Source organism: Equus asinus, chromosome 25 (genome assembly GCF_041296235.1).
Source record: "Equus asinus isolate D_3611 breed Donkey chromosome 25, EquAss-T2T_v2, whole genome shotgun sequence".
Classification (NCBI taxonomy): domain Eukaryota; kingdom Metazoa; phylum Chordata; class Mammalia; order Perissodactyla; family Equidae; genus Equus; species Equus asinus.
Window position 1 is genome coordinate 25,580,850 of NC_091814.1, and position 12,294 is coordinate 25,593,143.

A 12,294-nucleotide genomic window follows, 5' to 3' on the forward strand; every position below is an offset into this window, starting at 1 on the left:
TCCAATTTCCAATGGCCCACCTTTTTGCCAGCTCAACAGAATGGGCCTGAATTACAGTTCCCCTAGTCACTAATGAGACTGAATGTCTTTTGATGTGGAAGCATTAATACCAGGTGCTTAATGCAAAATCACAAATAATATTAGGATAAATATAAAATCCCAATCTTTAGGCTCTACCTCCAGATCTTAGGCACTCATTCCTACCCTTCTGCTCCTAAGGAGTACTGTAGTCAAAAATTTTTGGACTGGCTACAGCATCGAGCTTAACACTTTTTATCAGTCTCTCAAATGTACAACATAAATAATTCCTAACATTTATTGGTTTATAAACTTTGATAATTTGATGAAAACTACGAATCCTCAATTCAGAAAAAAGTGCACATCCAAAGTTCTGCATACAGTATCAGGAGATTTGTGGATCTCCTGAAGTTCAACCATGGACCTCTTACAGATGTAATCCTTATTCACCTTACATAGTCAATCCTATTTCTACTGAACACAGCCTCTTCAGACATTTGTTTATTTCAACTACACACCAGCTCTGATGTTCTGCCTCTTTCTCGTTCCTAACTCAATGCTTTTGATCACTGCTTCTCCCACATCCTAATTAAATTTTACTTTATCTTCAAGGTCCAACTAAAATTCCAAATTCTTCCAAGATATCTGTCCAACCTGTCATCCTCTCTTCCAACAGTATCATTCATTCATTCAATAAATACATATTGAGTAGCTTCTCTGTGCCAGGCCATATTCCAAAAGCTAGGGATACAACAATGAATAAGACTTAGTCTCTGTCCTCAAAAACAGTGTTCCGTTACCCAAAAGGCAGATTAAACATGTACTTAGGACACACACATAGACTCACAGAGAGAAAATTATTTAAAAAAATTTTTCAAAAAGTAATAAACTCATTTTCATTTTAGTATTAGTTTTATTTTTAATTCTATTTTGGGAAGGGACTTCATAATCTTTTCAGGGCTTAGGGTGTCCAAAGGTTTTAATCTAGTCCTGCGAGCTAGTAGGAAAAAAAAAATCATCTTCCCCTAAAACCCTGATACCTCTCCTGTTTTCTCTGATTTGAATATATGCATGTGTCCAAGAAGAAAATCTGAGAGCTGCCTTCAACTCCTTCCTCTTCTAAATTCTCCATATCCAATGATCTTTGTATTTGAGAAAGATCACTATTGGCTACATGAAAAAAATGTCCTGGAGGGGACAGTAGGTTGGTGTATAACTAGAAATCAACCAGTTAGAGCTGGAATACAAAGGAAGACAATGGTTCAGGAAGACCTGAACTAAAGTGTAGTAAAGGGGATTGAAAGATGTGGAAAAGAAGAGATATGAAGGAGGGAGAATTTATCAAACTTGATGATTAGATGTGTAGGATAAAGGAGTTATTGAGGATAGTTCCTATATTTCTGGCTTGAAAAACTAGGCAGATGATAGTACTACTCATTAAGAGAATAAGGGAAGAAGAAAAGATTGGAGTTTGGGTAAAAGAATTGAATAGGTTCAGTCTGGGATATCCAAATGGAAATGTCCAGTTGGCAGTTAGATACTAGGTCTGAAAATCAGGAAAGAGACTTGGGCTATAGATACTATTTTATGAATCATCAGTGGATAGATGGCAACTGAAGCTATTGAAGAGAATAAGATCACAGGGGAAATGAATAGAATGAGAAAAAAATTAGTTCAGAGATTATGTGCTAGGTGGTTTAATAGAACAAATAATAATAAACACTTATTGTGCCCTTTCTATGAGTCAGGTATAGTTCTAAAGACTTTACTCACATAATCTTTAAAAAAATAACTAAAACCCTTTGGACCTAGGTACTATTATTATTATGCCATTTTACACTTAAGGAAACCAAAGCAAAGCACAGTGAAATAATTTGCCTAAAATTGTCTATGTGGTTGAGTGGTGAAGCCAAGACTTGAATGCAGGTAGTCTGACTCCAGAACTTTGCTGTCAATCTATATAAACCACACGATAATTCTGGAAGGTAGTATTTTTCCCTCTACAGATTAAAAAAAAAAAAAAAGAGGCTCAGAGAAATTAAATAACTTGCTAAAGTAATACAGCTTACATGTCGTGGGGTTAAGATTCAAACCTAAAGCCCATACACATCCTTTCATACCTCGGTTATAAGTAGGGATTTCTCTCATAATCTTTTACAGTGCATAGCCTAGTGCTAAACATTTGTTTAAAGAACAGTATTATTACTACTACTACTAATAATAATAATGTAAGAACATTGAAAGTTTAGCTCCCATTTACCCTTGACAGGAAGTTACTTAAGGTTGTACCACAACATAAAGAAAGTATAAACTAAGGCCGATTTGTAAACAGTAAAAGGAAGTCCCAGGACAAAAGCCATGTAGTGGTCAGAGAAATTGGAGCAGGACAATTGGGAGGGTGGTCTTCATGGGAAAAACTCTGAAATATAAAAATGACTACAAGAGAGAGCTTAGAAAACTTGGAAGTATGATAAAGGAATCCGGTAGAATGTAGTAAAGGTGTTATATTGGACTTGCCTCTAGCACTGCTCTTCAACAAGGGGCATCGGGTCATGATATCGTTGCTCTAGAGAAGGAAATGTTATGCTAGCAGTCCATGGTTCTAAAGTAAACATTTACATGGGCATAACTGAAATTCTTTTTATTACTGTTTCATGGATTGTAAGACTTCTTTTTTTTCCACATTTTAACACCTCTGAATGGGATGCATCTTACAAGCGATGGTGTGTCATGGTTTAATAAATTGTTTATTCTCTTTCTTAGTAGTATATAAAATAACGGTGCATTTTACAATCAGCAGCCTGTTGGATTTAATGAATTATGTGTGCCAGGCACAGCTTTAAATGCTTTATAATACACTCTTTCTCATTTAATCTTCGTAACAGTTTTATGCAGCTGGTGTTTTTATCACCATTTTACAGATAAGGAAATTGAGGCTCAAAGATGTTAAACCATATGCTCAAGGACTGCTGTCAATTAAGTGGCAAAGCCAGAATTGAAAACCAGGTCAGACTTCAAAGGTTATGCTCTTACTGCACCTCAACATTTACCAGAGGTGATAAAGAGTTGAATAAAAACCTAGGCTATCTGAACTTCTACTCAAATCAAGGTCTAGGTCAACAGTGTAGCCTTCCCAACTCCTCCAGGAAGAACCAATCTCGCCCTCATCTCTGCTCCCATAACATTTTATGAACACCTCTATTGTACCTTATTATAATGTATAAATTCCAAAGAGCAGCTTGGAAGTCAGGAATAGTATCTTAATCACCCTCTCTGACCCTACAGTGCCTACCATTGTTCCTGACACATAGTAGCAGCTCAATGTCTGTTAAAAGGAGCCAGGGTCTCTGCTGCCAAATCTAAAGAGGGGACAAGAAATGCACATACAACTAACAAAGGCCAAAAGTAGTTATAGGAGAGCTATAAATAAAGTGCATTGGCATCTAAGAGAAAAGAACCAAGGATAGAAAGCACAAGTCAAGGGGAGACAGTTCAGCCAGCTTGCAGAGTTTCATACACACTCACACACGCATACTCTGGCTCACACCAAGCTGCTGAGACATTTTCTTGAACTTACACAGCATTTTTTAATTTTCATGAGTTGCCAACATTTATAAATTGAACTTTCAAATAAAATCGGGATTTCTGGATTTTCTTGAAAAATGGGAAGATATTGGAAATGGGGTCCCCCCTTCTCACAGGGAAACTGGTTGGACGTATCAATTGTCCCTTTCAGATAAAGTTAGTGCCCCCTTATTCATCGTACCACCTCCCACCGTGTTCTTATGCCCAGCCTGCATAAGATCATTTATATCTGACCACCGTAGGCGTCCGGGTTTATGACCCCTTCTCTCGACACACCACTCACTGCTCTATTACACACCACGTATTTTCAAGCACGCGTGTCTCTTCCTTTCGCTTTGCCTAGAAAGGTCTTTGCTATCTCCAGAAGCACTCCTACTCCACGCCACGGCTTCAGTTCCTTTCACTAGCTTTCTCTGACCTCCCCCTCAACTGGGTCACCGCAGCATTCTGGTCATACCTCTATTAAAACCCTAATCACAGCGTGTGTACAAGTCTGCCTCCTCCGCTAGGACGTGAGTTCATTGAAGCCAGCGGCCCACGACTGGTTGATTTTCGCGTCCCCAGCTCCAAATCGTGGCCTTGCACCTAAACACAGCCGTTCAGTACGTGTTGTACGTGTTTGCGGAAGTCAGTCTTCCCACTTTCCGACAAACCTAGGCTAAACGATCTAATCGGCCTTAGATGTGGGGCGGAGGCAGCAAGCGCAGACGCGTGCAAACACCTGGATTCTAGCCGAGAAGAGCGCGCGCCCCAGCACCCCAGCGAGTAAACGCTGCCGGATGACGTCGGGCGCCGCAATTCTGTCTCAGCAGCCGAAGTTCCAGCTCTCGCGAGATTCGGCCTGAGCGTCAGCCCATCTGCGCAGACTTCAGGCTTGGTTTCGGCTAGATTCACGCGGCCACGCGACTCTAGGGAACGAGCACCTCCGGTGCCGTGCCCCGGAAACGGAAGTGACTTCGTAGCTGTCAGAGTCGGGGTGTTACTCGGTGGTCCTGAAAGCAAGGGAACTCGTTTTCGCTTCATTTTTCCTGACTCTGGAGCGCTTCCCTGCCTGGCAGGTGGGAGTGCAGAGACGGAAGTGCGAGATGAGCACCATGTTCGCGGACACGCTGCTCATCGTTTTTATCTCCGTGTGCACGGCTCTTCTCGCTGAGGGTGAGAGCGGCTGCTTCTCTGGCGTTTGACCAGTCCCCGAGCTGGAGGATCCTAGGCCTGGGGTCCCTCGCGCTACCAAGGGAGAGGTCGCGAGCCTTGCTTGCTTAGGGGCTCATCTGCTCCAGGGAATCTCGGGGCTACTCTTGAACAGGAACGGGTATTTGTGTAGACGCCTTCACATCATGTCACAGTTGTTTTGGTTGAAGAGTCAGTTGTCTTAACATTTGAAAAAAGTTAACTACTGGTAAATATAAAGCAAAAAGTTGAAATCTCTCTTTACCCAACAGTAACCACTAATAACAGTTTGTTGTGACCATTTCAAACCTTTCTCTACTAGCGTGTTGCTTTTAATGTTTCAGGTATAACCTGGGTCCTGGTTTACAGGACAGACAAGTACAAGCGACTGAAGGCGGAAGTGGAAAAGCAGAGTAAAAAATGTGAGTATGGCGACATCCTTTAGAAATACTTTCAACATATCGAGCTCACTGAGTGCATGTTCACAGTAAATATTTTAGGAGCATCAACTGATGCAAAAACTTTATAGGAAGGATGAATCCGACTTGAAGTCTGTTTAGAAATGTAAGACATTTATGCAAAATGTATAGTACAAACTACAGCGAGAGGTACATGTTATGTGCTGTGGTGGTTCTAAAGAAGAGAGCTCATTCAGTTGTGAGGAGCCTCGGGAGCCTTTGTGTTGCAGATGGCCTTGCGGTCCGTCATGGATGGTTAGAATTTGGATAGAGAATGAGATGGGGGAAGGAATTCCAGGCAAAGGAAATAGCATATGAGCACAACTATGGAAATTGTAACGAGTAAGGTGTGTTGGGAGAACAAGAAGTCATTATCATTGGTATCAAGGCAAGTGGTATCTTCAGGGATAAGCCAAGTTTTGGTTGGGTGAGGAGGTTGAAGGAGTATTTGAGGAAAAGGTTAAGAAGAAGTAGAGTTTGTTTTCTTTAAAAGAGGATTCCACAGGACGCAGCTGAGAGGGAAACCGGAGGTATAATGTGAACGGTTCCTTATAGACTTCATTTGTCTTCCAGTGTTCTTTTCTACCTTATAAAGATTAAATCTCACTATTGCATTTTAAAATTCCCACGACTTGGGGGCCAGCCTAGTGGCACAGTGGTTAAGTTCGCTCACTCTGCTTCCGAGGCCCCAGGGTTTGCAGGTTCGGATCCTAGGCACGGACCTATACACTGCTTGTCAAACCATGCTGTGGCACTGTCCCACATATAAAATAGAGGAAGATTGGCATGGATGTTAGCTCAGTGACAATCTTCCTCACCAAAAAGAAAGGAAAATCCTATGATTTTCTGTGTTCTGACTTTTCTTTATGTCCTTGTAAGATTTTGAAGTTTTCTTTCTTATAGTATCTCATTTGGTCTGCAAAACAACCATTGTGGTCAGTTGTATAAATATTATCCTCCCTTTATGGAAGAGGAGGTGGAGACTTAGAAAGGTTAAGCGACATACTAACATCACAGAGCAGACAAAGAATTGGAAACCAAACTCAGGCTTTTTAAACTACAGTAACTGTTCCTTCACTTATTCAATGTTGATAATGTACTCAACATATTTAAAACTAAGCTTATTAGCTTTACCCTCACAAATGTGATCCTCCAGGGTTTCCCTGTTTGGTGAATGGTACCTCCATGCTTCCAATAGTGTGAGCCAGAACCCTTAATCCACTTTCTTCATTTGGCTTCCAGGACACCACACTCTCTCAGTTTTGCTTTTATCTTGCTTGTCATTCTTTTGTACTTTTCTTGTTGGTTCCTCTTTTAGACTTCCTGTTTTTGAGGGTGACCCAAAATTTGGTTTTTTCTTTACACTCACTCCCTTGTTGAACTCATTTATTGCGCTTCTCTATATGCCCATAACCCCCAAATTTATATCCCTAGCCCTCTCTCCTTAATGCAAGATTCATATCCAGCTATCAATTTGTCAATTCCACTGGAATGTGTAATATACATCTCAAACCCAATATGTCCAAATCGAACACTTGTTTTTCACTTCCAAGGCTGCTTCATTTGTAGCCTTCATGATGTTGGTCACTGGCAGTTTTGTCCTTGCGGTTGCTCAGGCCGTAATCCTTGTGTGGTTCTTTGACTCCTCTCTCACAAGCCACATCCAGTGCTGTTGGGCTGCCTTCAGGTATATCCAGAAGCTGACCACTCTTCATCATCTCCACTGATAACTACCATAGTCCAAGCCACTGTCATCTTTTGCATGATTATTGCAATAGCCTCCAGCGAGTGTTCCTGTCTCCCTGTAGTCTGTTCCCAAGATAACAGCCAGAAAAACTGTTTCAAAAGGCTATTAGATCATGTCCCTCCTCTGCTCATAGCCCTGTCATGGTGTCCCATTTTCACTCAGAAGAAAAGCCGAAGTCCTTACAGTGGGCCACAGAGCTTCCCCTGTTACCGCTCCAACACTCTTTCCCTCTCCCTCACTCTGCTGTACCCACACTGACCTGCTTGCGATTCCTCACTACACATTAGCCACACTCATGTGCTGGGACCTTTCTAATGGCTCTTCCCTCTGTCTAAAATGTTCTACTCTAGATTATCTGCTTAGTCAACCCTCAGATCTTCAAATCTTTGTTCAAAGCTCACGTCAGTGAGTCTTAACTTGAGCACCCTTTTTAAAAACTGCAGCCTGCCCACCTCCTGTCCCACTGCTGCTCCTGATCACCCTGATCCTGCTCTGTTGTTTTTCCCCATGGCTGTTATCACCTTCTAATACACTATATGATTTACTTATTTATTGTATTAATCTCCACCTGCTGGAATGGAAGCTTCACCAGGGCAGGTGCTTTGTTGTTGTTGTTGTTCACTAATGTATCTCTTGTGCCTAGAGTGGTGACTACATGAGTAAATGTTTAATAAATATTTGTTGATTTGAATGCTTTCTTCTTTCCCCCTGATTGTGCAGTGCACTGTCAAGCCCTAATATTGTTGTCCTCCTGGATGGTTTTCAGTCTTTCCACATCTCTCCGTTTCTGCCACCACTACCTAGTCCAAATGTCTGTCATGTTTCATTTGATTTACTGCAATAGCCTCCTCATTGGTCTGCATGCAGCCAATCAAGTTTATTCTCTACAGTACATCCAGAGTAATTTTTAAACCGCAAATCTGATTATGTTCCTTCACTTCTTAAAACATTCAATTTCTTCCCGTTGCTTTTAGGATAAAGGTGTGGCCTACAAAGTCAGCATGATCTGGTGCTTCCCAATCTTCCCCTCCAACCACATCTTGTGTTTTTCCTTGTTCTCTATTTCTAGCCATTCAGGCCTTTATTCTATCCTCTGAACTAGTCTTGATGTTTCCTACTATGGGGCTGGGCCTTTGTGTTTGCTGTTCCCTCTACCTGGGATAATTTTCCCTATCATTTTGTCTGGCAAACTACTGTACATTCTTCAGGTGTCAAAACTTCATTTAGTCTCCCAGACAGGTCAGATCTTCCTATCATGGGCTCCAGTTTATCCATATACCTCTCCTTAGAGAATTTGTCATAATTACAATTTGACCCCTGTATGATTATGATTATTGAAATAATATCCACTCCCCAACTAAACTGTAATTTCTGTGATGGCTAAGGCTGTTGTATTTCTGGCACTTAACACAGTGCCTGGCATTTGATAAAAGTGTGTTGAATAGATTAAAGAATAAGTTATCTCTATAGCATAATATCACATATATTCTTTGTGAGAAATTGTTCTGCTGTGAGCATAAACTAGTTAGCCAGCATGCAATGGCATCTATATACAGATTTCTTCATGTCACATATATCATTTAGTAGTCTTATGAAATACAAAACACTCTTATCTTCAAATTTGTTTGGATGAATATTCTCATACCTCAAATATTTATGTAAATATGAATTTGCTCTGTGAATTTGGTGCTTCTTTAGTATCCACACTAATTGTTTCGTCCCTGATTATCTGCATTATGGAAATAAATGTAGTCTTCAGTTTACACCTAAATGCAAAATAATATAGTTGCCAGAGAAGCTTCTATAGTTGTATTTATTTTTTAATTGAGGTAACATTGGTTTATAACATTATGTAAGTTTCAGGTGTACATCATTATATTTCGATTTCTGTGTAGATTACATGAGGCTCACCACCCAGAGACTAGTTACCATCCATCACTGTACACACGTACCCAGTCATTCCTTTCACCCTCCCCCCCCTCGTAACCACCAATCTGATCTCTGTATCTATGTGATTGTTGTTGTTTTTATCTTCTATTTATGAGTGAGATCATACAGTATTTGACTTTCTGACATTTCACTTAGCATAATACCCTCAAGGTCCATCCATGTTGTCACAAATGGCAAGATTTCGTCTTTTTTTATAGCTAAGTAGTATTCCATTGTGTATATATACCACATCTTTATCCATTCATTCCTTGATGGGCACGTAGGTTACTTCCAAGTCTTGGCTATTGTGAATAATGCTGCAGTGAATGTAGGGGTGCGTATATCTTTACTCATTTGTGTTTTCATGTTCTTTGGATAAATGCCCAGTAGTGGAATAGCTGGATCATATGGTAGTTCTGGTCTTAATTTTTTGAGGAATCTCCATACTGTTTTCCATCGTAGGTATACCAGTTTACATTCCCACCAGGAGTGTGTGAGGGTTCCCTTTTCCCCACTTCCTCTCCAACACTTATTATTTCTTGTTTTGTTAATTATAGCCATTCTGATGGGCATGAGGCAATATCTCATTGTAGTTTTGATTTTCATTACCCTAATAATTAGTGTTTTTGAACATCTTTTCATGTGCCTGATGGCCATCTGTATATCTTCTTTGGAAAAATGTCTGTTTGGATCTTTTGCCCACTTTTTAATTGGGTTGTTTGTTTTTTTGTTGTTGAGATGTATGAGTTCTTTATATATTTTGGATATTAATCCCTTATCAGATAGATGGTTTGCAAATATCTTCTTCCAATTGTTAGGTTATGTTTTCTTTTTGTTGGTGGTTTCCTTTGCTCTGCAAAAGCTTTTTAGTTTGATGTAGTCCAATTTGTATATTTTTTCTTTGGATGCCCTTGTTTTCAGACATGGTATTTGAAAATATGCGGCTGAGACCCATGGTGAAGAGTGTATTGCCTGTGTTTTCTTCTAGAAGTTTTATGGTTTCAGGTCTTACATTCAAGTCTTTAATCCATTTTGAGTTAAATTTTTCTGTATAGCGTAAGATAATGGCCTACTTTCATTCTTTTGCATGTGGCTGTCCAGCTTTCCCAGCACCATTTGTTGAAGAGACTTTCCTTTCTCCATTGTATGTTCTTGGCTCCCTTGTTGAAAATTAGCTGTCCATATGTGTGTGGGTTTACTTCTGGGCTCTTGGTTCTGTTCCAGTGATCTATATGTCTCTTTTTGTGCCAGTGCCATACTGTTTGATTACTAAAGCTTTGTAGTGTATTTTGAAATCAGGGAGTGTGATGCCTCCAGCTTTGTTCTTTTTTCTCAGGGTTCCTTTGGGTATTTGAGGTCTTTTGCTGTGCCATATAAATTTTAGGATTCTTTGGTCTATTTCTGTGAAAAATATTGTTGGAAGTTTTTTTTGTTTTTCTTTTTTGGTGAGGAAGATTGGCCCTAAGCTAACATACATTGCCAATCTTCCTCTTTTTGCTTGAGGAAGCGTGTTGCTGAGTTAACATTTGTGCCAGTCTTCTATTTTATGTAAGATGCCACCACCACAGTGTGGCTTGACAAGCAGTACTAGGTCCATGCCCAGGATCCAAACCTATGAACCCTGGGCTGCTGAAGCAGAGCAGGCAAACTTAACCACTATGCCACTGGGGCAGCTCTCATTGGAACTTTGATAGGGATTGCATTGAATCTGTTGATTGCTGTAGGAAGTATGGACATTTTAACTATGTTAATTCTTCCAGTCCAAGAGCACGGAATATCTTTCCATTTCTTTACGTCTTCTTCAATTTCTTTTGACAGTGTTTTATAGTTTTCAGTTCTTTGGATAAATTTATTCCTAGATATTTTATTCTTTTCGTTGCAATTGTAAATGGGATTGTATTCTTAATTTCTCTTTCTCCTACTTCATTGTTAGCGTATAGAAATGCAGCTGAGTTTTGTATGTTGATTTTGTATCCTGCAACTTTACTGTATTCATTTACTATTTCTAATAACTTCTTGATGGATTCTTTAAGGTTTTCTATTTGTAAAATCATGTAATTTGCAAATAGTGACAGTTTTACTTCTTCCTTTCCAGTTTGGATCGCTTTAATTTTTGTCAGCTATTGCTCTGGCTAGGACTTGCAATACTTTTGCTAAATAAGACTGGCGAAAGTAGGCATCGTTGTCTGGTTCCTGTTCTTAGATGGATAGCTTTCAGTTTTTCTCTGTTGAGTACGATATCAGTTGTGGGTTTATAATATATGGCCTTTCTTATATTGAGGTACTTTTCTTCTATACCCATTGTGTGCAGAGTTTTTGTCAGAAATGAATGCTGTTTCTTGTCAAATGCTTTCTTTGCATCTGTTGAGATGATCATGTGATTTTTATTCTTCATTTTGTTAATGTGTATCATGTTGATCGATTTGTAGATGTTGAACCATCCCTGGAATAAATCCCACTTGATCGTGTGTATGATCTTTTTAATGTATTGTTTTATTTGATTTGCTAGTATTTTGTTGAGGATATTTGCCTCAATATTCATCAGTGATACTGGCCTGTAATTTTTTTTGTGTGTGTTTTCCTTGTCTGGTTTTGTTATCTGGGTAATGTTGGCTTCATAGAATGAGTTAGGAATCTTTGCCTTCTCTTCAATTTTTTGAAAGAGTTTGAGAAGAATAGGTATTATGTCTTCTTTGAATGTTTGGTAGAATTCACCAGGGAAGCCGTCTGGTCCTGGACTTCTAATCTTTGGGATGTTTTTGATTACTGTTTTGATCTCCTTACTGGTGATTTGTCTGTTCAAATCCTCTATTACTTCTTGATTCAGTTTTGGGAGGTTGTATGATTCTAAGAATTTATCCATTCTTCTAGGTTATCCAATTTGTTGGCGTATAGCTTTTCGTAGTATTCTCTTATAATCTTTTGTCTTTCTGAGATGTCTGTTGTGTTCTCTTCTTTTGTTTCTGATTTTATTTATTTGAACCTTCTCTCTTTTTCTCTTGGTGAGTCTAGCTAAAGGTTTGTCAATTTTGTTTATCTTTTCAAAGAACCAACTCTTAATTTCATTAGTTTTTTCTGTTGTTTTTTAGTCTCTATTTCATTTATTTCTGCTCTGATTTTTATTATTTCCTTCCTTCTGCTCATTTGGGGCTTTGTTTGTTCTTCTTTTTCTACTTCCTTTAGGTGCACTGTTACATTGTGTTTTTTTGGGGGGGGGCGGAAATCAGCCCTGAGCTAACTGCTGCCAATCCTCCTCTTTTTGCTGAGGAAGACTGGCCCTGAGCTAACATCTGTGCCCATTTTCCTCTACTTTATATGTGGGACGCCTGCCACAGCATGGCTTGACAAGTGGTGCCATGTCTGTACCTGGGATCTGAACCAGAAGAC

General features: G+C 39.6%; 1 protein-coding gene across 1 annotated transcript in view; it reads left to right on the forward strand.

The window, feature by feature from the left end:
* The first annotated feature begins 4,237 nt into the window (after positions 1–4,237).
* Positions 4,238–12,294, forward strand: part of TMCO1 (transmembrane and coiled-coil domains 1) — a 61,475-nt gene continuing 53,418 nt past the window's right edge. Inside the window, exons 1-2 of the mRNA XM_014841153.3 lie at positions 4,238–4,758; positions 5,118–5,195. Of these exons, the coding sequence (XP_014696639.1) occupies positions 4,689–4,758; positions 5,118–5,195 (148 nt within the window). The 5' untranslated portion in view covers positions 4,238–4,688. The remainder of the gene's footprint in view (positions 4,759–5,117; positions 5,196–12,294) is intronic.